This window comes from Lissotriton helveticus, chromosome 11 (genome assembly GCF_964261635.1).
Source record: "Lissotriton helveticus chromosome 11, aLisHel1.1, whole genome shotgun sequence".
Lineage (NCBI taxonomy): Eukaryota > Metazoa > Chordata > Amphibia > Caudata > Salamandridae > Lissotriton > Lissotriton helveticus.
Window position 1 is genome coordinate 469,292,852 of NC_136072.1, and position 27,328 is coordinate 469,320,179.

The 27,328-nt window shown below is 44.2% G+C and overlaps 1 protein-coding gene across 1 annotated transcript in view; it reads left to right on the forward strand.

The window, feature by feature from the left end:
• The window catches only part of MYO7B (myosin VIIB), a 1,196,498-nt gene that overhangs the window by 607,282 nt on the left and 561,888 nt on the right, over positions 1–27,328 (forward strand). Inside the window, exon 24 of the mRNA XM_078666047.1 lies at positions 19,160–19,333. Within this exon, the coding sequence (XP_078522173.1) occupies positions 19,160–19,333 (174 nt within the window). The remainder of the gene's footprint in view (positions 1–19,159; positions 19,334–27,328) is intronic.

Here is a 27,328-nt window from a genome sequence, read left to right on the forward strand (position 1 = left end):
TATTGGTGTGTCAATGGTTTCAAGAATGGTAGTCTGTATTTAACACTGGGTGTATCAAAGGTTATATTAGAGTGTGAGGAGGTGCATCGTATTATCACATGAATGATATCATCAGTGATGTCAAATGAGATGTCATCAGTGATGTCATCAGTGATGTCATTTGAGATGTCATCAGTGATGTCACTGACCATGTCATGAATGATGTAATATGTGACATCATCAGCAGTGGATTGCAGGTGCGCGAAATATAGTTAGTACAACTAACTATATAGGAGCAATTTCAATGGTTTTTTAAATGCTAATTCCTAACTATATAAGGCCTGAAACCTATGGTTTTTTAAGTGAATTTGCAAGGTTTTTAAAATGCTAATTCCTAACTATATAAGGCCTGAAACCCATGGTTTTTTAAGTGAATTTGCAAGGATTTTTAAATGCTAATTCCTAACTATATAAGTCCTGAAACCTATGGTTTTTTAAGTGAATTTGCAAGGTTTTTTAAATGCTAATTCCTAACAATATAAGGCTTGAAACCTATGGTTTTGTCAGTGAATTTGCAAGGTTTTTTAAATGCTAATTCCTAACTATATCAGGCGTGAAACCTATATATTTTTTCAATAAATTTCAAAGGTTTTGTAAATGCTAATTCTATTAGCGGATAACGTTTATATATGTTATTATCCTTCTGGGACCACCTGAGCAGCCATCTTGTTTCTCAGGAGAAGTGAGGTACAAGAGAGCACAAAACAAGAGTGGAAAACGCAAAAAGGGGGCAGGGTTGAGACCCCCTGACCCCCTAGCCCTTCTCAGGGGGTCCCAGAAGGACCACCAAGAGCAAAAAAGTATTATATATTTTTTAAATCGCTGGGTACGCGCACGGTACACGTACCCTACGCGTACGGTGCGCGTACCCCGCGATTCTTTTCTTTTTTTGCACTTGAGGATCCTTTTGGACCCCCTGAGAAGGGCTAGAGGGTTTCCACTCTTGTTTTGGGCTCTCTTGTGCCTCAGTTCTCCTGAAAAACAAGATGGTGGCCAACACTTCCTGGTTTGGACAGTTTGGAATGTTGACAGTCGACTGCCAGCCAATCAGAAACTCGCTCGCGCACATAAGGGTACGCGCACGTACGCGTACGGTACGCTTACCGTACGCGTACGGTGCGTGTACGGTGAGCGCATATAGATATATAATTTGATCAAATTCAATTTTCTCAACAACTACTGGAGGGGTTTTCACCAAATATAGAAAAGGCACTACTGCATACCTGTCCCTACCATTATGCCAAGTTTGGTGTAATTCTGTTCAGCGGTTCGGGCTGTAGCCGTGTCTAAAGGTCCCATAGAAAATGCCATTTGAAAAATTTCAAATTCAATTTTCTCAAGAACTACTGGAGGGATTTACACCAAACATACAAAAGGCACTGCTGCATACCAGTCCAAACCATTTTGCCAAATCTGGTATAATTCTGTTCAGCCGTTCAAGCTGTAGCCTTGTCAGAATGTCCCTATGGAAATTAACATGGGGAAAACACGTTTTGGGACCCCCCTTTTTCTCGGCCCCCGCTTGACGATTCCCCCCGAAACTTTCAGGGAAGGAGCGGAGCGCAGCGAGGCAAACTTAAGGAAAATTAAAGGCACATCCCTCAATCAGCGCCAAAGTTATCTCAATAGAATGTTCGGAATTTCCTATGGTAACTAGGTCCTAACTATATATACCCACTGGCGACCGCCAGTAGGTAATATATATATATATATATATATATATATATATATCATCACTCTCTCCCTCCGATTAGAAAGGATAAATGGGCGCACTCCCTTTGAATTGCCACAATTTCATTTATTTAAGGTTGTTTTTAGGCAAAAGAAAGCATTTGATCAAATGCTTTCTTTTGCCTAAAAACAACCTTAAATAAATGAAATTGTGGCAATTCAAAGGGAGTGCGCCCATTTATCCTTTCTAATCGGAGGGAGAGAGTGATGTTATTGAACGGCGTGGTTCCGCCGTAGGTGCACGCACCCGCGAAGAGCGCTCAATGGCCGGGGACCAGTGAACTAACGTGTGGATATATATATATATATATATATATATATATAAATATATATATATATACACTGAAAAAAAACCATAGGTTTCAGACATGTTATAGTTAGGAATTAGCATTTAAAAGACCTTAGAAATTCACTAAAAAAAACGTAGGTTTTAGGGGTGTTATATTTAGCTGGACATTTCACTCGTACAAAACCATTGAAATTCCTCTGTTATAGTTAGTTGTACTAAGTATAACTTGCGCGCCCGCAATCCACTGGTGATGATGTCACATATTACATCAAACATGACCTGGTTAGTGACATCACTGATGACATCACTGATGACATCTCAAATGACATCACTGATGACATCATCCACATGACAATCTGATACATCTCTTCATACACTAGTATAACCTTTCAACACTCATTATAAAATATGGAGTACCATATTTGAAACCATTGACACACCAATACAAGTTTCTAAAACACCCCTTAAACCTATGTTTTTTTAGTGAATTTCTAAGGTTTTTTAAATGCTAATTCCTAACTATAACATGTCTGAAACCTACGGTTTTTTCAGTGAATTTCAAAGGTTTTTTAAATGACAATTTTTAAATGTATTAATTGTTATATTTATTTTATTGATACTGATTTACTAAATGTTTTTAAACTATTTGTAGATATTTTATTATTTTAATTACATTATAATTACATTATACATTACATTACGAAATATACTTCCTCAGAATGAATTACTTTAGTTTAAATACTTTGAAAATAGACAATAGACTTTTAAGTACAGTAGTTACAGTTGTTGCAATGGGCAAAACAATTTCAAACACAATGCAACATTGAGCTCCTTAGGAATTTCTAGTTAAATGCAATTAGTTACTCTTTGGATTACTTTTCTAACCACAGTACTGAATCCCAGATTCAGTCTTCGGACATCGCCTGTAAACAGTTGACTAAAAGCGTTTTGGTTACAGTAGTGATTTTTGAGGAATATTATTGTATTTTAAAAGTTGACACTTTTTCACATACAATCACCAATGTTATCCTAAAGGAGGAAATTCACTTAGCAGGTAAGTAGTGTTATTGTTACTTTTTCTTACTCAGTGTTGGATCCTGGATCCAGCACTGGGGCATCTCCTGTAAACAGTTGAAAGAATGCGTTTAAGTCATACAGGCGATTTTTAAGGAATATTTGTAGTGTGTGAAATTAGACACTTTTGTGAAAACCAGACAATGGATTCCTATGGAAGGAAATATAAGTTACTGGTAAGTACAGTTAGAACGACTTTTCAGGGTCAGTGCTGGGCTAAAAGATGCAGCACTGGGTTCTCTTTTCATAACAGGTGAGTAAATCGGAATTCGTTGTTTGGATGATTTTAGGTAAATATTTTAAAGCTCCAAAACTCCACACAGAAGAATTTCCAAGTGAAACCAGTCAATGTTTGCCTATGGAAGGAAATTCAAGTTACTGGTAAGTATGGTTAGAATTACTTTTCAGGATCAGTACTGGGCTCAAAGATGCAGCACTGAAGTCTCTTCTGATAACGGGTAAGTAAATCGGAATTCCTTTTTCGGCTGATTTTAGAGGAATATTTTAAAGTTCCAAAACTCCACACAGAAGAATTTCCAAGTGAAACCAGTTAATGTTAGCCAATAGAAGGAAATTCAAGTTACTGGTAAATATGGATGGAATTACTTTTCAGGATCAGTACTGGGCTCAAAGATTCAGCACTGACGTCTCTCCTGATAACAGGTGAGTAAATTTGAATTCGTAGTTCGGCTGATTTTAGAGAAATATTTTAACGTTCCAAAACTCCACACTTAGAAGAATTTCGAAGTGAAACCAGTCAATGTTAGCCTATGGAAGGAAATTCAAGATACTGGTAAGTATGATTAGAATTACTTTTTAGAATCAGTACTGCGCTTAAAGATGCAGCACTGAGGTCTCTACTGATAACAGGTGAGTAAATCGGAATTCGTAGTTCGCCTGATTTTACTTCGGTCCAGTATATGTAGAGCCACTTTCTTACACCATCCCCTCCCTTCACCACTGTGCAGACATGCCCTGTGGCACGTTTTAAGTTGGGGAAATAATTCCCCTTCAATCCTAAGGGTCCCTAGGGTCCAACTAGCCCACTAGGTACATCCAGTAAGCGCCACAGAGCTACGTAGCAGAGAGATGTAAAAAGGGGCACAGCCTAGACCACCTCCCCCCATGGTCCCAGCCAGCTCCCCGCATCCTGCGGGAGCCGGCATTGCTTTTCCACAGGGGAATCAGCTAACTTGGAGGGAGGTGGTGGTCCCCGGGGCGTGTGGGGGGGCTTGAGCCCCCCCCACACATGGATTTTTTTTTTTTAAGCCCAGGGGGGTGGCGGTCCCCGGGGCTGCGCGGGGCCTGAGATCCTCCCCCAACAAATTTAAAGAAGCCCGGGGGGGGTGGCGGTCCCCAGAGCTGGGCAGCCTGAGAGCCCCCCACCTAATTTCAATTAGCCCTGGGGGGGTGGCGGTCCCCGGGGCTGGGGGGACCTGAGAGCCCCTCCACCTAATTTCAAGACGCTCCGGGCGGTGGCAGTCCCCGGGGCTCAGGTGGCCTGAGAGCCCCCCCACACATAATTAAAAAGAGCCCCGGGGGTGGCGTTCCTCGGGACTGGGGGGCCCTTCGGGGGGCCAATTATCAAAGTAGCGTAGGAGTCCGCGCTTCGTTTTCTTTTTTTTTATCAGCAGGATCCCCGCATCCTGCGTGGATTTGACTGATTGTGGGACCCCCTGAACAGGCCTAGGGGGTCAGGGTATTTCTACCCTACCCCCTTTTTGCGTTTTGCGTGTTTTTTATTTAGGTTTCTTGTGCCTCGGTTCTACCAAGGCACAAGATGGCTGCCAACAGTTCCTGGTTTGAAGTGTTGACAGCCAATTAGAATACAGCTTGTGCAGGGCAGGGTCTGCGGATCCTCTGAGGCCATAGATATATATGTACTTTTAATTGTAATTTTCTCAAGAACTACTGAACAGATTTAAACCATTTAAGTTAAAAAGGCACAAGTTTGAATTGAGGACTACCTCTTTGCCGAATTTGGTGTAATTCCGTTGAGCAGTTCGGGCTGTAGCCGCGATGAACGGTTCCTATGGAAAATTGCATGGGGAAAACACGTTTTGGGACCCCCCTTTTTTCTCGGCCCCCGCTTCACGAATCACCCCGAGACTTTCAGCGGACCAGAGCGCCCCATTAGTTTTGAAAATTTCGCAAAGATTTGTCAACCAAACCAAATAGAATGTTGCAGATTTCCTATGGAAAATAGGTCCTAACTATAACTAACTACTGTCGACCGCCAGTAGGTAATGTGTGTGTATATATGTGTGTGTGTGTGTGCATATATACAAAGTTTAATGTAACATTATACTCAGGTGAATATGTCAGTGCTAACATTAATATTTTGAACTTAAAAAAAAAACAGAAATTCATCAGTTATAGTTAACAGAGCTAACTATAATGTGTGCCCCTGCCATGTACTGTTTATGAATTCATCTATTACATCCCTCGTGACATGTTCTATGACATAATTTATGACTTCACTGATTACATCTCAAATGATGATATTATTGATGACATCATCCAAAATTCTTTTGTGCACTTTAATCAATAAACTAGTATGGCACTAGAGGCCTGAAAGTAAGTACAAAATAGCTCTGAATAATATGAAACATCCTGAACCCTTTGGATGCGTCGGACGGCTGTAGCCTTCTTATTGTGCTGAAAACTATAGCATTAGCCCATCTTCTTAAGCTAAACTCCCACATGTACATAGATTAGTACCTGGTGCACAGTCTTGTATGTTATGTAGAAACTGTCATGCTGAGACGATTGTCTAAAAACTCAAGGCTGCTTACAATACCTAGTATCTACTATGTAGAATCTTTGCCCTGTTGGAAACTTTTTCTGCAGAACTAAAACTTGTGTAGTATCGTACTGGATGCAAGTTGTCAACTGTCGCCTGCACACAGACTTTCTCCTCAATACAAAGATTTATTATGTGTTCAATACCTCTACATAGCTATGATGCATTAGAGGCACATGTATCTTGTAAACACACCCTTTAGCTGGACATAGGCTGTGCAAAATTAGATAGAGAAATAATATGGTAGTTACACATCACAATGTAAACTATAAAACAAACTAACAGCAGCTCCCCTCCCCAAGCCTTCTCAGGCCCAGAGACCCCATCCTCCGGGCCTTATTTTATTAAAAAGGGGAGGGAGGCTGTGTGGACACCCTCCCCAAGCCTTCATAGACCCTGCGTACCCCATCTCCTGTGACTGTGCCTTATTTAAATAGGGAGGGGGCGTGCCCTCCCGAAGCCAATTTTGGCCCCGGGAACCCCATCCAGCGGGCCCTCCATTATTTATAGGTGGGTGCCTGGTGCTGACTCAGGGCACCCACCATACACAACGTTGGGGGCGGTGGGTGGAGCCCCTGAGACCCAGCGGTCCCCAGTCTGCTGCCTGCATGGTGTGGGAGCCGGCATTGTTCTTGACCGGAGGGAGCAGCTATTTATGCTCCTCCCTCTAGGTGAAGGAAACATGTTGGTCTGTTGCGGGCAGGGAAACAGAACACAGGTCTGCTCCGAGCCTGCGGGAGCATTATCCAGGCTCCCCCCGGCTTGTAGCATATTTAATGTTTGCTCATGTCTGGCGGGAGAATTAAAAAAGCTCCCTCCAAATGGTAGCAAACACATGTTTTCCTGCCTCTGTGGGCAGGTAAACTACCGTATCCTGGGTGTGGGTTCCCAGGGACACAGTAAGTGAGCCGCTCCTGGGGTATAAGGTCCCCAATGTCGGTGCAGGTTCAGGGGTGGAGGCAAAGTAGACCCCCTCTCTTTTGTTTAAAGTCACTGCCCTGGAGGATGGGGTACCTAGGGCAGTTTTAATGCTTAAGGCTCGAGAAGGGGGACCGCCCAGCTTCCCTCCCCTAAATAAATGCATTGGGCCCGTGGGATAACTGCAAAATGTATCGATATATTTTTTCATTTTGGCTCAGGGGTTTCCCTCGGGTCCCCCATGGTGGTCTAGAGTGGCAGGTTATTCCTATCCTGCTCCCTTATATCTATATTTTTTAAAACATCAGGACCAGGGACTAAGTCCCAAAGTCATGTAATGGACTGCCAGTAACGTTTCTATTATGTTGCTGGCAGCCAATCAGCGCACTCGCTTCCACTGGAGTCTGACTCCCGCTGGAGCGAATTGGGGAAGGGAAAAAACCTTGCTGGGTCAATCAGAATGCTGTGTTTTCAAATCGGCACTCTCACCAAGGGAACTAAACCAGAAGTACGTGTAAATACATTAGCAGTATGGAAATATGGATGTGAAACAGTTACTAGCATACAATCTGATGAATAGCGCTATTGTCTTTCTATTATTTGTATAGTTTTTTTGAATAATTGCCATAAACTACATATCCCACAATGCCACTTAAAGGCAGAAGTGAGAGTATAAAGGGTGAAAGTAAAGAGGGACTTACTGACCGTGAAAAAAAGCCTAGAGCGGCTGAAACGCGTTGGTGGGGGGAAGCTTATCACTAAAATAAGCTAAAAAAATATTCTGGAGTGCCGCATCCTTTGTGCAAAATTAATTAATTGGACCTGGATCCGGGCCTATGCAGAGCAACGGCTGCTGAGCGCCCCTGGAGCAGAGGGTCACTTTGAAGGCAAAAGGAAGTGATTGGGAGGGCCCGAGTCTTGGCGTGTTGCAAAGAAGCTGACACTTCGCATGATTCACTCTCGGTAACAAGCTCCAGGGACGACGCAGAGAACGCGATGTTCCGAAGTGGAGACCTTGCAACGAGGTGAGTGACATTGTGTGGGAAAGAAAGCCCGGACTCGAAGCATTTTGTGTTATACTCGTACCAGTGGAACCGCGTACATAAACAATACGGGCGATAACGAGTAAAGACATTACGAATGGTATTGCTTGTGAATGGATAAAGCTGACAAACGTGATTAATTACCTGAAGTAGAGCGTTGTCAGGAGATATCGCTGGAAAACAATTAAAATGGAGGCTCGAGTTGCTAAATGAGCGTCAAAGGCATCCGTTATGTTTCAGCCTGGGGAACGCAGGGAAACTGCAAGGCAGACCAATACAAACCCCAAAGATATAGGCAATGCAACGTTGAAACAACAAGTGAATCAACTGGAAAAATTGTACAAAAAGGAGATAAATAAAAGCTGGGAGGTTATAGCTTTGGAAAGTTATATCGAGTTAAAAAGCATCCCACGAGGGTTGAGAATATTCACTATGCCCACACACCCAAAAACAAAAGAGGAACTCTTAGAGGAGTGGGTTGAAAACAACACAGAATGCTCTTTAAACATGATGCGTATTCTCATAAAGCATGTAAAAATGGATGTGAGTGACATCACGTTAAAAATAAAAGAAATAGAAGAAGCTCTTATCAAAGAAACAAATCATGAGGAAATTACTAAACCAAGAAAAGAAATGGATACAAGAGTAGAAAAATATGAGCAGGAAATTCAGGAACGGAAAGAACAGAAATTCAAACGTGACGAACAGGACTATTTACATGGGAGAATACTCACATTCACAAGGCGATATGACAATTTAAAAAAGAACTACTCAGCCCAATATACCAAGCCTACAGCAATGAGTACAATACTACTGATAACAGGTGAGTAAATCGGAATTCGTAGTTCGGCTGATTTTACTTCGGTCCAGTATATGTAGAGCCACTTTCTTACACCATCCCCTCCCTTCACCACTGTGCAGACATGCCCTGTGGCACGTTTTAAGTTGGGGAAATAATTCCCCTTCAATCCTAAGGGTCCCTAGGGTCCAACTAGCCCACTAGGTACATCCAGTAAGCGCCACAGAGCTACGTAGCAGAGAGATGTAAAAAGGGGCACAGCCTAGACCACCTCCCCCCATGGTCCCAGCCAGCTCCCCGCATCCTGCGGGAGCCGGCATTGCTTTTCCACAGGGGAATCAGCTAACTTGGAGGGAGGTGGTGGTCCCCGGGGCGTGTGGGGGGGCTTGAGCCCCCCCCCACACATGGATTTTTTTTTTTTAAGCCCAGGGGGGTGGCGGTCCCCGGGGCTGCGGGGGGCCTGAGATCCTCCCCCAACAAATTTAAAGAAGCCCGGGGGGGGTGGCGGTCCCCAGAGCTGGGCAGCCTGAGAGCCCCCCACCTAATTTCAATTAGCCCTGGGGGGGTGGCGGTCCCCGGGGCTGGGGGGACCTGAGAGCCCCTCCACCTAATTTCAAGACGCTCCGGGCGGTGGCAGTCCCCGGGGCTCAGGTGGCCTGAGAGCCCCCCCACACATAATTAAAAAGAGCCCCGGGGGTGGCGTTCCTCGGGACTGGGGGGCCCTTCGGGGGCCAATTATCAAAGTAGCGCAGGAGTCCGCGCTTCGTTTTCTTTTTTTTTATCAGCAGGATCCCCGCATCCTGCGTGGATTTGACTGATTGTGGGACCCCCTGAACAGGCCTAGGGGGTCAGGGTGTTTCTACCCTACCCCCTTTTTGCGTTTTGCGTGTTTTTTATTTAGGTTTCTTGTGCCTCGGTTCTACCAAGGCACAAGATGGCTGCCAACAGTTCCTGGTTTGAAGTGTTGACAGCCAATTAGAATACAGCTTGTGCAGGGCAGGGTCTGCGGATCCTCTGAGGCCATAGATATATATGTACTTTTAATTGTAATTTTCTCAAGAACTACTGAACAGATTTAAACCATTTAAGTTAAAAAGGCACAAGTTTGAATTGAGGACTACCTCTTTGCCGAATTTGGTGTAATTCCGTTGAGCAGTTCGGGCTGTAGCCGCGATGAACGGTTCCTATGGAAAATTGCATGGGGAAAACACGTTTTGGGACCCCCCTTTTTTCTCGGCCCCCGCTTCACGAATCACCCCGAGACTTTCAGCGGACCAGAGCGCCCCATTAGTTTTGAAAATTTCGCAAAGATTTGTCAACCAAACCAAATAGAATGTTGCAGATTTCCTATGGAAAATAGGTCCTAACTATAACTAACTACTGTCGACCGCCAGTAGGTAATGTGTGTGTATATATGTGTGTGTGTGTGTGCATATATACAAAGTTTAATGTAACATTATACTCAGGTGAATATGTCAGTGCTAACATTAATATTTTGAACTTAAAAAAAAAACTGAAATTCATCAGTTATAGTTAACAGAGCTAACTATAATGTGTGCCCCTGCCATGTACTGTTTATGAATTCATCTATTACATCCCTCGTGACATGTTCTATGACATAATTTATGACTTCACTGATTACATCTCAAATGATGATATTATTGATGACATCATCCAAAATTCTTTTGTGCACTTTAATCTATAAACTAGTATGGCACTAGAGGCCTGAAAGTAAGTACAAAATAGCTCTGAATAATATGAAACATCCTGAACCCTTTGGATGCGTCGGACGGCTGTAGCCTTCTTATTGTGCTGAAAACTATAGCATTAGCCCATCTTCTTAAGCTAAACTCCCACATGTACATAGATTAGTACCTGGTGCACAGTCTTGTATGTTATGTAGAAACTGTCATGCTAAGACGATTCTGTCTAAAAACTCAAGGCTGCTTACAATACCTAGTATCTACTATGTAGAATCTTTGCCCTGTTGGAAACTTTTTCTGCAGAACTAAAACTTGTGTAGTATCGTACTGGATGCAAGTTGTCAACTGTCACCTGCACACAGACTTTCTCCTCAATACAAAGATTTATTATGTGTTCAATACCTCTACATAGCTATGATGCATTAGAGGCACATGTATCTTGTAAACACACCCTTTAGCTGGACATAGGCTGTGCAAAATTAGATAGAGAAATAATATGGTAGTTACACATCACAATGTAAACTATAAAACAAACTAACAGCAGCTCCCCTCCCCAAGCCTTCTCAGGCCCAGAGACCCCATCCTCCGGGCCTTATTTTATCAAAAAGGGGAGGGAGGCTGTGTGGACACCCTCCCCAAGCCTTCATAGGCCCTGCGTACCCCATCTCCTGTGACTGTGCCTTATTTAAATAGGGAGGGGGCGTGCCCTCCCGAAGCCAATTTTGGCCCCGGGAACCCCATCCAGCGGGCCCTCCATTATTTATAGGTGGGTGCCTGGTGCTGACTCAGGGCACCCACCATACACAACGTTGGGGGCGGTGGGTGGAGCCCCTGAGACCCAGCGGTCCCCAGTCTGCTGCCTGCATGGTGTGGGAGCCGGCATTGTTCTTGACCGGAGGGAGCAGCTATTTATGCTCCTCCCTCTAGGTGAAGGAAACATGTTGGTCTGTTGCGGGCAGGGAAACAGAACACAGGTCTGCTCCGAGCCTGCGGGAGCATTATCCAGGCTCCCCCCGGCTTGTAGCATATTTAATGTTTGCTCATGTCTGGCGGGAGAATTAAAAAAGCTCCCTCCAAATGGTAGCAAACACATGTTTTCCTGCCTCTGTGGGCAGGTAAACTACCCTATCCTGGGTGTGGGTTCCCAGGGACACAGTAAGTGAGCCGCTCCTGGGGTATAAGGTCCCCAATGTCGGTGCAGGTTCAGGGGTGGAGGCAAAGTAGACCCCCTCTCTTTTGTTTAAAGTCACTGCCCTGGAGGATGGGGTACCTAGGGCAGTTTTAATGCTTAAGGCTCGAGAAGGGGGACCGCCCAGCTTCCCTCCCCTAAATAAATGCATTGGGCCCGTGGGATAACTGCAAAATGTATCGATATATTTTTTCATTTTGGCTCAGGGGTTTCCCTCGGGTCCCCCATGGTGGTCTAGAGTGGCAGGTTATTCCTATCCTGCTCCCTTATATCTATATTTTTTAAAACATCAGGACCAGGGACTAAGTCCCAAAGTCATGTAATGGACTGCCAGTAACGTTTCTATTATGTTGCTGGCAGCCAATCAGCGCACTCGCTTCCACTGGAGTCTGACTCCCGCTGGAGCGAATTGGGGAAGGGAAAAAACCTTGCTGGGTCAATCAGAATGCTGTGTTTTCAAATCGGCACTCTCACCAAGGGAACTAAACCAGAAGTACGTGTAAATACATTAGCAGAATGGAAATATGGATGTGAAACAGTTACTAGCATACGAATCTGACGAATAGCGCTATTGTCTTTCTATTATTTGTATAACGTTTTTTAAAATAATTGCCATAAACTACATATCCCACAATGCCACTTAAAGGCAGAAGTGAGAGTATTAAGGGTGAAAGTAAAGAGGGACTTACTGAGCGTGACAAAAGCCTAGAGTGGCTGAAAAGCGTTGGTGGGGGAAAGCTTATCAATAAAATAAGCTAATAAACCATTCTGGAGTGCCGCATCCGTAGTGCAAAATTAATTAATTGGACCTGGATCCGGTCTCTATGCAGATCACCGGCTGCTGAGCGCCCCTGGAGCAGAGGGTCACTTTGAAGGCTAATATATGTATATATACTTTTTATATTTAAGATGGTTTATCAGAGGATTTACCCTGGTCATTGTAAATAGATATGTTCAAGATACTGTCCAGATTGCACTTTGCACTTTAAAAAATCCAGTTTATACAGGTCTTGTCGTTCTGCTGGTGAACTGTATAATGTAACATGGTACTTATTCTTTATCACTTTAGGGTATTGCACTGTTTATTAAGTTTAATATTTTTTAATGACACTGAATACGTTTCTATTGCATGGTGGTATACAAAGGCACTACAGGCATTTATGCAAGTATTCATTTTTTCTTACAAATGTGTAATTAGAAAGGTACCCATTGAGGGTTAATTTAGAAACACTATCAATAACAATTTCAAATGTGTTTTTAACTTGGTGATTATGTGTGAAATGTGCCCCGATAACAGTCTTTCCACCATGTTTATGTATGGCTGCTTTGCACTGGCACTTTAAAAGGAGATTGGTGATATATTTGAGATGTCATGTGATCAAGGGAGGTTTCTCCTGAAACGCGTGATGGCGGCGAATGGCTAAATAAATGAATGCACAAAGAAATTGGGTCTACGCTCGTTTTTCCATAAGTGAATTGAAAGCGATAGCGAGGAGTAAAGGATATAATATATATATTCAAGCTCCAGGTACCCACAGGTAAGGACGCACACATAATTGGTGAATTGGCCTTCTCAGATTAGTTGAATGCAATGTATGTTGGGTCTTATAGTCCGTGTCTTAGGTACTTGCTTCCATGCTCATTAATTGTACTGTGGCGTACGAAGCCCTCCGATGGGCCTCGGGCTGCGTGTTGTCCATAGATCCCTCACGTGCTGTTCCACATTTGGGGCTCGGCAAGATTCCGGGCTCCGTGGCCCCCTGTCTTCATGGGGTGATGCAATCCTTCGCGGCTGGGCTGCCGCATTTACATTCAAGCTCCAGGTACCCACAGGTAAGGACGCACACGGCAGCAGGTGACCAGAAGGCATTTAATCGGGTAAAAGACAACTCCGCAGTCCCGCTTGATTACAGTTCTCGTGTCGGTAATAATAGCCTGACGCGTTTCTGATCTTCCGCTCTCTTCAGAGGCACGACCATGAGTTTGTGCTACTTAAGACACTCCCACATAATTGGTGAATTAACCCTCCAATGGGCTTCTCAGATTAGTTGAACGCAATGTATGTTGGGTCTTATAGTCCGTGTCTTAGGTACTTGCTACCATGCACATTAATTGTACTGTGGCGTACGAAGCCCTCTGATGGGCCTCGGGCTGCGTGTTGTCCATAGATCCCTCACGTGCTGTTCCACATTTGGGGCTCGGCAAGATTCCGGGCTCCGTGGCCCCCTGTCTTCATGGGGTGATGCAATCCTTCGCGGCTGGGCTGCCGCATTTATATTCAAGCTCCAGGTACCCCCAGGTAAGGACGCACACGGCAGCAGGTGACCAGAAGGCATTTAATCGGGTAAAAGACAACTCCGCAGTCCCGCTTGATTACAGTTCTCGTGTCGGTAATAATAGCCTGACACGTTTCTGAGCTTCCGCTCTCTTCAGAGGCATGACAATGAGTTTGTGCTACTTAAGACACTCCCACATAATTGGTGAATTAACCCTCCAATGGGCTTCTCAGATTAGTTGAACGCAATGTATGTTGGGTCTTATAGTCCGTGTCTTAGGTACTTGCTTCCATGCACATTAATTGTACTGTGGCGTACGAAGCCCTCTGATGGGCCTCGGGCTGCGTGTTGTCAATAGATCCCTCACGTGCTGTTCCACATTTGGGGCTCGGCAAGATTCCGGGCTCCGTGGCCCCCTGTCTTCATGGGGAGATGCAATCCTTCGCGGCTGGGCTGCCGCATTTACATTCAAGCTCCAGGTACCCACAGGTAAGGACGCACACGGCAGCAGGTGACCAGAAGGCATTTAATCGGGTAAAAGACAACTCCGCAGTCCCGCTTGATTACAGTTCTCGTGCCGGTAATAATAGCCTGACCCGTTTCTGAGTTTCCGCTCTCTTCAGAGGCACGACAATGAGTTTGTGCTACTTAGGACACTCCCACATAATTGGTGAATTAACCCTCCAATGGGCTTCTCAGATTAGTTGAACGCAATGCATGTTGGGTCTTATAGTCCGTGTCTTAGGTACTTGCTTCCATGCACATTAATTGTACTGTGGCGTACGAAGCCCTCTGATGGGCCTCGGGCTGCGTGTTGCCCATAGATCCCTCACGTGCTGTTCCACATTTGGGGCTCGGCAAGATTCCGGGCTCCGTGGCCCCCTGTCTTCATGGGGTGATGCAATCCTTCGCGGCTGGGCTGCCGCATTTACATTCAAGCTCCAGGTACCCACAGGTAAGGACGCACACGGGAGCAGGTGACCAGAAGGCATTTAATCGGGTAAAAGACAACTCCGCAGTCCCGCTTGATTACAGTTCTCGTGTCGGTAATAATAGCCTGACGCGTTCCTGAGCTTCCACTCTCTTCAGAGGCACGACAATGAGTTTGTGCTACTTAAGACACTCCCACATAATAGAAGAATTAACCCTCCAATGGGCTTCTCAGATTAGTTGAACGCAATGTATGTTGGGTCTTATAGTCCGTGTCTTAGGTACTTGCTTCCATGCACATTAATTGTACTGTGGCGTACGAAGCCCTCTGATGGGCCTCGGGCTGCAATTTGTCCATAGATCCCTCACGTGCCGTTCCACCTTTGGGGCTCGGCAAGATTCCGGGCTCCGTGGCCCCCTGTCTTCATGGGGTGATGCAATCCTTCGCGGCTGGGCTGCCGCATTTACATTCAAGCTCCAGGTACCCACAGGTAAGGACGCACACGGCAGCAGGTGACCAGAAGGCATTTAATCGGGTAAAAGACAATTCCGCAGTCCCGCTTGATTACAGTTCTCGTGTCGGTAATAATAGCCTGACGCGTTTCTGAGCTTCCGCTCTCTTCAGAGGCACGACCATGAGTTTGTGCTACTTAAGACACTCCCACATAATTGGTGAATTAACCCTCCAATGGGCTTCTCAGATTAGTTGAACGCAATGTATGTTGGGTCTTATAGTCCGTGTCTTAGGTACTTGCTTCCATGCTTAAGTAGCACAAACTCATTGTCGTGCCTCTGAAGAGAGTGGAAGCTCAGAAACGGGTCATGCTATTATTACCGACACGAGAACTGTAATCAAGCGGGACTGCGGAGTTGTCTTTTACCCGATTAAATGCCTTCTGTTTACCTGCTGCCGTGTGCGTCCTTACCTGTGGGTACCTGGAGCTTGAATATATATATATATATATATATATATATATATATATATATATATATATATATATATATATATATATATATATATATATATATATATATATATATATATATATATATTAATATATTCACGCTCCAGGTTGTCCACCTTGTGAGAAGCACGCGAGCAGCAGCTTTATTTATGTGTAGGTGAGGACGGGGATCCGCTTGTAGACTCCGCTCCGTAATGGATGTTTAAAGTTAAACTTCCGTTAAAGCCCCTGAAGAGAAGCAGATGGAGCTTCGAAACGCGTCGGGCAGATCCATTACGGAGCGGCGTCTACAAGCGGATCCCCGTCCTCACCTACACATAAATAAAGCTGCTGCTCGCGTGCTACTCACATGGTGGACAACCTTGGAGCGTGAATATATATATATATATATATATATATATATATATATATATATATATACATGATGTATGATAGTAATCACTACTTCACTACACAAGTTATAGTATTCACTACATTTGGAATTAGTATATAGCATTATAGTCTACCTCTGGGGACTAAAGCAGTTGTTACTGGCCCTGGACACGAATTATAGATGAGCTATATGTGAAGGCCTATAAAGAACGAGAGAGCCTCTAACAACTTGTACCGACTGAAAAGACATACCTTGGTTCTTAAAGCAGTGGCCTATAAAGGCCATTATTGGCCATGAGCCACTCCGTTGTCTTCAATTAAGAAATAAACGCTTCAGCAATCTAATAATATTGAACTGAACAGTTGTTAGTAGTAATGCACCAACCTATATTGTGTATTTTAACATTCCTGGCCAATACAGAGAAATCTCATATTCATGATGCTTATAAAATTTAGGTGTTATCCCATCCAACTCTGCAGTTTTATAAACACCCACTGAGCCAATTGCTTAGGTACTTACAGAGCAGTATTAAAACCTGTAGTTACTGAAGTGGATTTAACATAAACAATGCCGGCTTACTAGCTCTCTTTGAAAGGTTGAAATTGCTTTGATATATACTTTTATGATAACCAAAGTCTTCTATGTTCATGGGCTTAGGATCGAAAAGACAATAAGCCATATTCATGGCTAAAATGTAAAATACATTGACATGAGCCTACACTGATGCTCCTCCACTGGAAGTTTTTTACATGAATTTGTATTCAATTTTCCCGCCCTTATTCTATTTAAAGGTAGTCTGGAATTCAGAATTCAGATTTAGACTTTACTACCCATAGAGGCGCTGGTCCCCATGATGCCTGTTGCCCATTCACTTGAATCTTGTGTATTTTAAGTGAATTAATACATTTATATTGATCAACACTAAAGTGTCTAAATGTATCCTAATAAAAGGGTCGAATATACAAGGGATAAAGAACGAGTTAGTTTGATTGTTTTTCCGTAGGTGACACGAGCGATCATCAAGAATTCACTCTACAGGTTGGGTCTCTGTACAGGGAAACATCTGCCTGCACCATTCATGGGAATGTGGACTAGGTCTTCTGTCAGAAGATTGAACCAGTATATCAGGATATAAAGTTTATATTGTTTCTAAGGTATTTAAAGCCACATTGTTTCTAAAGTAGTCAAAGCCCTTTTATTTTATAGAGGGATTCCTGGGTGAGAAGATGGTCTTAAAGGTAATTTCACCATAGTCACAGAACCAGTGTAGTGATTTCAATTGTGAATATGAGGTCCCAGATATTAATCTGAACCCCAAAACTTGCTGTATGGACTTTGACCATTAAAAAAGAGAGCTTTGGTGCTTGGACAGGCTGAACAGAGCATATTGTAGTACTCTTCTGCCATCTTTCCACAACTACTGGGCATTTGTCAGTAGTGGGGGGAGAAGGCATAGTTGTGGTGGAATATACAGACCTTGCAGCTGATCTTGGTGTTGGGTCATGTTTGAGTCTTCTGGGTATTAGCCCTTAGACCTGGGTGCTGTGTGTGAAAGACTGACTAAGGATGGAGATAAAGAGCAAGCTTGTGGTGCGCTTAGTGTTGAATTATAGAAGCTCAGTTGTAATTCCTTTGAATTTCATGAAACGTTTTGACAACCATGCTTCAATGGGTGGAAGACATAATTCTAAGGCTCTTTGGTGGTTTTGCTCATTGTTGTTGTGCAGGTAGAGTTGTGTCAGAGGTGGGTTGTCAGAATGTTTTAGAAAAAGTAGAGGTTTTGGATTCACCTAGTTTCATGAGTGTATAAGTTCTAATGGCTGGGTTTTAGTCAGAAGACTATTTGAGATAGATTTTCCATTTTGGTTAACTGTATTTCTAATACCATATTCATTACATTCTTTGTAGGTCAGGATCCACGTGTCATCATAGTTTTTCCCCTTTCATTAGCAGGGTCATAAAGGACTGCATGGTTTAGCAAAAAGGAGATTCTTTAGAGGTGTTAGGATTGATGAGTTTTAAGAGAATTTATATTTTTGTAATGAAGTTGGATTTGGGACACTATAGGGATAGATGTGGTTTGTCACTGCCTTCAGGTTGTTTCAGTACTCCTGTGTTCCTCTATTTAGGGTGTTGAAGACATTAAACAGGTAGACCATTAACTTGTTTGCAGCAGAGAGACAAATGGCGGCTTTGTATGATGATGTTGCAGAGCAGGTGGTGTTTCTCTACTGGGGAAGAATTAAAAATTAAAAAAATTAGAGAATCCAGCCATTGTATCTACAGGAATAAAAATGGATCACAGTCATTTGACATCAACGAGAGCCGGAGCCAGTGCAAATTTCCTTTCTGATTGTAAGGGCTCCTGCTAAGAAGCTGGCTACACTGATACACATTAAGGCACTCAACAGCATCTTGAGTTCTGCCACGTGATAGTTTTTTCAAGGGTGGTTTTGAACAGTAATGACAGCAGGAAGGATGACTATAATTCCTTCTTGATATGGAGGAGCTGCTCATAGGAGGGCCGTGTAGTTGGTACTGACACAGTATTCGCATTTTACTGTCCCTCACCACCAGTGTTTGCCTTGCAGTGAGGGACATTAAACAAATGGCTATGTCTGACCATACTAATTGGGTGGGTGGACATGTTGGCATTTCTCCCTCGATCCTTACTCCGTCAGAGAGGTTTGGCTATGGCAGTGATGGAGTATTAGCCAAACTTATAGTCCATCTACAATTAAATCGACATTGGCAGACCTTTATGTTGGCAGTGTGTATACTCCGTCACCGTTTATACTGAGTATACATATCACCAACATACAAATTGGCCCCTAAGTTTTTGCTCAATGCCCTGGCACAGGCTATGGTACTGTACAAGTGATAGGATGCCTCATTCAATTGAAGGCCTGAGCTTATAATTAAAAAGGCTGAAGGTATTACAATCAGTACCATGACATATTTAAAGGTGTTTGTTGGCATCCAGGTGTCTTCTGAAGTGACATTTATTTTTTATTTTTCTCATCACAGGCATCTCTGGCAGTGTGGAATATCATCCTTCGGTTCATGGGGGACCTGCAGGAACCAACACTATTTGCAGCAGACTCCTACAGTAAGAGCAACAGCTCCATGATGACACAGATCTTTGACAGTCTGAGCTCAAAAAGCAACATCCAGCCAGGCATCAGTGAAGAACTATATGAGGTACAGACATGTTGTGCCTCATGTGCAGGTCTAGGTGGGATAAGGGCAGAGATTTTTTTAAGTTATGGAGAGAGACTGTTGGACCATGCATCTTTGAGGGGCTGTAGTAGATAATGTCAGCATTTGTGTTACCAGAAATTAATTAGCCCAAGTTCGTAGAACATCATCCTAACCTTTCCTACAGCAGGCCTGATTCGATAACAAACATACATTAATAAACTTGATAAACAATCAAGATTGTGATATGGTAACATAACAAGCATAAACAAGAGCATTTGTTTGTCGCCTCCATACCGTTCAATGGATTAACTGTCCTTCCCTGAAAAGGTATTGTGTTGAGTCCATTCAGACGTCTTTAGGTCTGGAGGCCTGAGCAGATGCTGTGTGTTGCTATCTTCAAGTTGGTTACCTTACCTTATTTTTACATTAAAAATAGGATTGAACCATTAGGGTATATCATACTTTAAAATAAATCCACACTTTGGTTTCTCTTGGACCTATGTATCTATGTGTACTTCTAACTGCAGATTCATCATCTTTAGAATATTTTCTAGCCACCAGACTGTATCTGGAAGTCTGCACTTAAGTGCTCCAGTGCGCCTCTAGGTAGCATTTTGTGACTCTGCGTTGACCTTGTTCCACCCCAGAAGTGATGGAGCAGATATGCTTATAAGGGCCACCGTTGGGTTTCAACCAACTTCAGTTCCTTTATCCCTCCATAACACTTGACCCCAATACATCAATGAAAGAGTCTCCTACCACGTACCCAAGAGAAACCTCCTCTCCACCAACTTCACTTTCGCCGAAACCCTGTGTATCCGCAGAGCCTGAGCAGGTGGAAGAGCCTTCTCCTACATCACTGCAAAAACCTGGAACGAGCTGCCGCTCAACATCAAACGTTCCCCCACTCTGCACACATTCAGGAAGAGCCTCAAGACCCTCACTGGTGAGTAGCACGCTTCCCAAATCCCTGATTGATCTATTTCCTTGCCTTTGAATGCAGATCATGAGCTTGGATCCCTTTTTCGCCTGTTGAGGATTTTCTCTAAAGAGCAGTGTGCAAGGGAATGATGTCCTCATCGAAGACTACAAGGCTGAAACTGTGCCATTACTGTTGGGACCACATATCAGTAACAGACCCACATTAGGTGTACTTCTGGTGTTTGGGCTCGGGGTACAACTCCAAATTGTGTGAAGAATGTACTGTTATGCCCCCAAATGCAATCTGGTACCACAAAGCTCTACAACGACGAATATTGAAAGAAGACACAGACATTGCATAATTCTCTCTCCCAAACCAAGTTGTGGCCGCAAACCTGTTACCACTCTAAAGGCCACTCCTGATAGGTCTTCTTCATGGTCAAAGTCATCTGGTAAGTTTAAGTCCAAGTCAAAGAAGCAGCAGAAGAAGTTGACTCAACCACATCCTGCCACTCTAAAGAGTAGCCACACAGCCATCAAAGTTTCACTTGATCTTGCGCCCGATCCCCGACTGAGGAGCTGATTTTGCTACTGGTTCTGATGTGTGGACGTTCCCGGGCCATCAGTGATGCCGCAGCAGGTCAGCTTTAAGGGGGCTGTGTGTTTTTGGCACTCTACCAGTTTCCTCTTTTACCCCTTTAGGGCCCGAGGATGCGCAGGGCTTCCAGTCGCATTACTGCCAGCAGATCCATCCTTGGCACCACCCGAGCCCCTATAACCTTCCTGGTTTCTGCACCGACTCTGGCTCCAACTTTTGTTCTAGCTCCATGACTTATGCTATTGCTTCTTTCATCAACGCCTGTCCCATTGCTACTGGTGCCGGAGGGGGACCTGGTTACAGTTCTGATGTCCGACCCGGAGCTGAATCTGTCTTGACCTTGACCAAGTTGTGCTTCAACTCAACTTCAGCACACTCCGTACCTGTACAAACTGTCTAATGCACTACTTCTGCTGCAGAACTGTCCTCAGAGGATCTATTATATATTTGGTTCTGATTTTGACCAGAGTTTGCCACCACCTGGAAATGAAAATGGTGATGATGGGGATAATTGTCCTTCACATTATGGTGACAGTTTATACTCGGGCTTACAGGAAGACAGTGGGCTTTATAGTTCCCCTTATACAGGGTTGATTTTGCCCCTTGGACCCCCAAAGCAAGAGAGTGCTTCCCTTGCTGTTGTAATTGGACGAGCAGCTGAGGTCCTGGACCCTACTACTGCCCTCTGTTTAAGTCCAGACAAATGTCTTTACTGAGATTTTTAACCCTGGGCCAGCCTAATCTGAGCCCTTACTTTCATCCTCTGAAGCACTGACTGACACCCTTAAAGGCACTTATTCTAAGCCTTGCTCTTGCCCACCGGTCAGCAGGCTGGTGGTTGACACCATAGACCAGCGCCCAGCAAGAATGATTTTCTTGCACAAAATCCACTCCTTAGAGTTTGGTTAGCCAGCATTCCGCCAAAAAGTGAATCCTCATGCATTCCCCACGACCCTGCTAGAACTGTACTACTGAATATCAGCTCCAGAATATCATGGTAAAATAATATGGAGGACAGAATATCGAGAGAAAAAATATCAAACATTAAGTGCACATAAGGAAGTATAGATTTACTATTCCTAACTCCACATCGATGCACCTTGAAGTTATTTGTGCAGCGTAGGTACATATGTATAGAGTTAGGTATAGAAAATCTAGAATTACTTGACTGCTAATATTTTATTTTCAATGTTTTCTCCTAAATATTGCGTCCCATTGATATTCTGGGGTCGATTTTCAGGTTGCACATCCCTCTATAAAGGGAGTTGAAAGGGACTGAGGCATTCAGCAAATTAATGTTCTTATCGTCGAGTGTGGCCTTGAGGTCGGCCTGCATGGTCTGGCTATTAGGCCGGTTATATGCATGCCCTCTGGGACGTGCCCAGAAAGATCTTACTGGCAGTCCAGAGGAGTTGAAGGCCTTCCTGGCTCAAATTATTCAAGATGGCCAAGATGCAGCCAAATAAATGATGAGGGCTGGTCTTGATACTACTAATTGTTTGGGGCGAGCAGTTGGCACTAGTGTCGTGGGCCGTCACCATGCGTGAATGCAATCCAAAGGTTTGTAGGAAGATGTGCAAGCATCTCTTGATGGATCCCACTTTTTTACGAAAAGGCTTATTCCACCCTTAAATGCTTTCCTTGGGCCTTTCCGCTCCTAACAGACAGTTTCCTCATCAGTTTCAAGCCTTCCAAGGCTACTCCAGAGGGTTGTTTATAAACAATCCCAGGCCACCCCATCCTTGCAACAGTCCCCCCAGTCCTTTGGCGGCCAGGGACAAGGATCAAGCAGAATGTGGGCAGGTCCCCAGGGAAACCTTTCTTTTTAGACCCCTTCCCCTGTGGCATCAGCCCCTAAGCTGCTTTAGTTTGCTGTTAGTGGCACATGACCACCCTTTGAGAAGCAGAATTTAACATTATCTGCATGAGTGAGAATCAATCACATCTAACAGATGGGTCCTCCAGATCATCTAAAAAGGCTATGTCATTCCATTAATTTGTTACCCACCTCAACTTCTACCCCTATCAGAGCCACTTTCAGATGAGCACTTATCCACCTTATTTCAATAGGGACCATGCTGTCCTGTTCAAAGGGGCTATGTTACCCAATTATTTGCTCTTGCCAAAGAAAGGTGAAGACCTTCATCTTATTCTAAATCTTCGCCCTCTAAATGCTTTCCTGAGGATGGAAAAATTCAAAATGTTCACGCTGGCCCATGTTCTGTCTGCCCGCCTCGATCCAGACAACCAGATGGTATACTTGGCCCTGCAAGATGCATATTGTCATGTGCCTGTCCTGCAGTCCCACAGGCCTTACCTTAGATTTAAAGGGTGGTCAAAAGCATTTTCAGTTTACTGTGCTCCCCTTCAGCCCTACCAGTGCCCCTCACGTGTTCATGAAAGTGATGGTGGTTGTTGACATACATCTTAAAAGTTTGTGGATACCAGTTTTACCCTACTTTGATGACTGTTTGTTCATTACTTATAAACACATTTATTGATGTTGACATGATGTAGGGCATACATCTGTGTCATTTTCTTTGGGTGTTTTCTTTACATTGCATAACAAAATAAACAACGAAATGTAGGCAGGCATTGTTTTGCACTTCCCAGCCACCCCCCCAATCTCCATCTCTCCCTTCAGCAAACTCTGAATAGTACTTTTTGGACTGGGGCCTTTTAATTTTGTACGTATCACGAGTACCCCCTCATAATTTCTGATTTAATTTACTACTGTCTGCATAAGGCATATTGGCTCCAAGCATATTCTCTGGCAGTCTGCCCATGTCTGTCAAATTTTGCCAGATTTCCGAGGACATCCCCTGGCCACATTCACAGATCTCTCCATACCCTTGCAGTGGTTCATTCTCTTTTCCCACTCCCCGACCAACAGTGGGGCTGCGTCCCTTCAGTACTGAGTCATGTCCCTTGTGGCAACTAAAGTCGCCACTTAAAGGTTGATCGACCACCACCTAGGCCTGACAGTGGTGATAGATGTGTCACTGCTTGGTTGAGCAGGCCATCTGGGGGAAATGGAGATCAGAGGGTTTAGGTCTCCAGTGGAAATCTGGCTCCATATGAGCAGGGCAGGGGGCAGAGGGTCCTGGGCTGTGTGCCAAGAAATGCTTTGCCTCTGTATTTGGAGCCTCTGGAGCATCAGGGCAAATCCCTGATCCCAAACCACCTGGTGGGATCTTTAAACTGAAGGGTGGATGAGCTCAGTCTGCAGTGCCTGGCAATTCACAAATTGCAATTGCACCATGAGGCAGCACAGGCCATCTTCCGACAGTGAGGAGAATGCTGGCTGGATCTTTACGCCACGTTGAACACGCATAGTGTCAAAACATCTGCATGTTGGATGTCCCAAGAAAGCTCTCTCTAGGAGATGCATTCCGGCTAGAATGGAGCACTGGACTCGTATATGCCCTTCCACCTCTGGTCCCAGGTCATCCTAGTTGCTCTGAATTGGGTAATAGCGTCTGGTAACGGGAACTTCTGAGCATGATCTACACCTCCATGTGCGAAGATTGAGCAGCGACAGTTGACTGCGTTCAATCTACCACCTGGGTTTTTGGAGGTGATCCTCATTACCAGGCACCCCTCTACAAATTCACTTTATGCCAGACACTGAGAATAATTCGTGGCCTCGTGTGAAGTCCACAACACAGACCATTAACGAGCCAAACTTTTGAATATTTTATTCTTTGTTTTGTCTTTTTACCAGCAAGGTCTAGCAGTTAGTACTATTTTCTTTTTATAAAATACATTTTTATTTTCCAATAACTTTGAAAGACTTGAAAAATTACATAACTGTAACAAGTTGCACTTAGACCATACTAGTTTGCTTGGTTTTCTCATCTACGGTGACCTTTTGACCATCGTAGTACAAAACAGGAACAGGATTACCTCCACCACCCCTGTATATGTTTGAAATTACACTGTGCCCCCCAACTCACTCCCTCCCCTTACATCCTGTGTTCAGCAAGTTTTTTTTTGATCCGGTGTCCCTGTTGTAGCGGTTTGTGTGTCCCTGGCACCTCTGGTTGGGCCGTAATATCTCATCCAGCCGCCCCAGATTTTCGTGATTGTTTTGGGGCACTCTCTACTTTTATATGTCCCCCTTTCCGCTGCCATATAAAGATCCATACCCCTTTTCCATTCTTGTAGTGTGGGAGTTTCCTGCGTGCCCCAATGGCATGCAATTTCCCGCTTGGCCACAACTAGGCCCAGTGAACTAAAAAGTAGCTGGGGTCGAGGGACATAAATGTCGCATGGGATTCCCAAAAGGATGCATTTAGGGTCTAGTGGTAGGGAGATTCCCAGGATGGAATTCAGTTCTTTCGTTATCCCCTGCAAGTGTGCCCCTATATGTGGACAAACCCAAACGGTGTGGAGGAAATTACTCAAAGCAACCAGACAGCGCAGACACTGGGCAGACCCAACACATTCCATTTTATGTAGTTTTTCTCTATCATAGTAGGCCCGGTGGAAGATTTTGAATTGGATGAGACAGAGCCTGGCCTTGATTGCGACTTCTCTAGAGTGCATCAGGGCCACCTCCCAGTCTGTGCCTTCCATTTCCCCCAGGTCCCCCTCCCATGTTTCCCTCAATATGCCCAGAGTATTAAAGCTTTGACACATATGTTCCCTTGTAAACCGTTTGTGATGTCACAGTAGGATTTTTAATTTGGTCATGAGGTTCCTTATGGGAACCCTCTTTGAGCCAATGCACAGTTGTTCATTGTATCTTATGAATCTCACCCCCTTTTTTCCGGCAAACTGATGTTGATGACTAGGGCCACCTTTTTTGTCAAAGGTTTTTTTTCACATTGAGCCAGCCATCACCCTCTCAAAGTTCTTTGCTCTTCCTCACCCCCTGAAAAATGAGGGAATACTCCATAGGCTGAACCCCAAAAGAGCCTTAATCTTTTTATCGACCATTTTTTGAGACCATTGAGAGGACAGTCAAACTTTTGTGGTGTTCTTGGGGGCAAAGAAAGGTAAAGCAATGCAGAGAAGGATTTTGTCAAGGTGGAAAGTCCTCTGCATTAAGATCTGCTATTCATTAGCCAAGGAGCAGTCTTTTTTGTAGGATATATTTGCAGGCTTCGAACTTCATGAGTGTTAAATGTATATAATGAAGTAACAGGGAAATCAAAAAGAGGGAAGGAAGAGGTGGTGCTGGTTGGCACCGAGGTGGGCACGTCCTCCTCTTGCAAAGGTACTGGTAATCAAAAAAGGTCCACCTCAGAAAAGGTCAGTGTATACCTTGTTGTTGTTGGAATATACACAATGTGTTAAAATACCCCTCTCACACCAAAAGGGCCCTTGGTGTCATGCTTCATCATCGGGGTCTTTCCGCCCGGCTGCCGGACGGGGCAGTGCTGCGACGAGCGACTACGCTGGAGCACCTTTTAAATGTGGGTGCTATGTGAGTGAATTGGAGTGAGTGTCAGTAGGGTCAGGGGTGATATAGAAAAGTGATGTTAAAAAATACCTGGCCTAGTGATAGAAAAAACTATTTAATAAACACTGGCTGGTATTGTTAAAAAATGTGGTTTCGGAAAGGGTAAGCGGTTAATGGGCTTACTTTCCTGTGCGGGTCAACATGTTTCGGGGCTTCATGCCCCTTCGTCAGGACCGGGGTCAGATCCCCCTGTCACTCACTAATGTCTTTCCACAATAAAAAGTGTATGTACAAAGTGGTGTGATGGTACTATTATTTATCAATGTGTATGGATACATATTTTATATCTATACAAATCCCTTGCTAATGCTGAAATACTGATGTCGTATGCCTGAAAGACAAGAGCACGGTGTTATTAATGCGCGGATCCCAAAGCGCTTCCCTAAATTACCTGTGAAAAAAGGAAAAAAAAAACACACATACAGCAGGAATGTGGTGCTAAGGATCCTAAAAGAGATTCACTTATTCTGGAAATCATGAAGTGATTAACAAGACACAGTTTTACCCACATACAGTAAAGCACACACACAATCTGGACATAGTACAGTAGGTTAGCTAGAGAGGGTATGTACTCATCATTAAATACATACTTAGGAAGGTAGGGTACAATGCCCCATGAGCCAACTCTGGACAGAAGGGTATTTGAGGGTCCAACTGCAGGTGGGAAAGAAAATGGGAAAAATGGGAAAAAGGAGAAGAAAGTTTCTTGTCCCAGTATTTTAGATGGCAGGTTACTGAAAGCAAAACCTGGTTGTGAACCAAGTGTACCACTGTTTTTATGTCTGTCCCTTGCGGCTATGCCGTACTTACTCAACCCCCAGCCTCGTGGTGCTTCCTCCTCCGTCCGTGGCTTCCGTGATTGTGAGGATGGAAGTTCGGGCGGGTGTTTATATAGTAGCGTTAATTGCTTGCTTAATTAGTTAATGGCTTTCGATTCGGGACAGGTGTGCCCGGAAGGCAGAGTCCGAAAGTTAAGTTACTGTGGTGGCCATTGTTGGCTAGTCAAGGG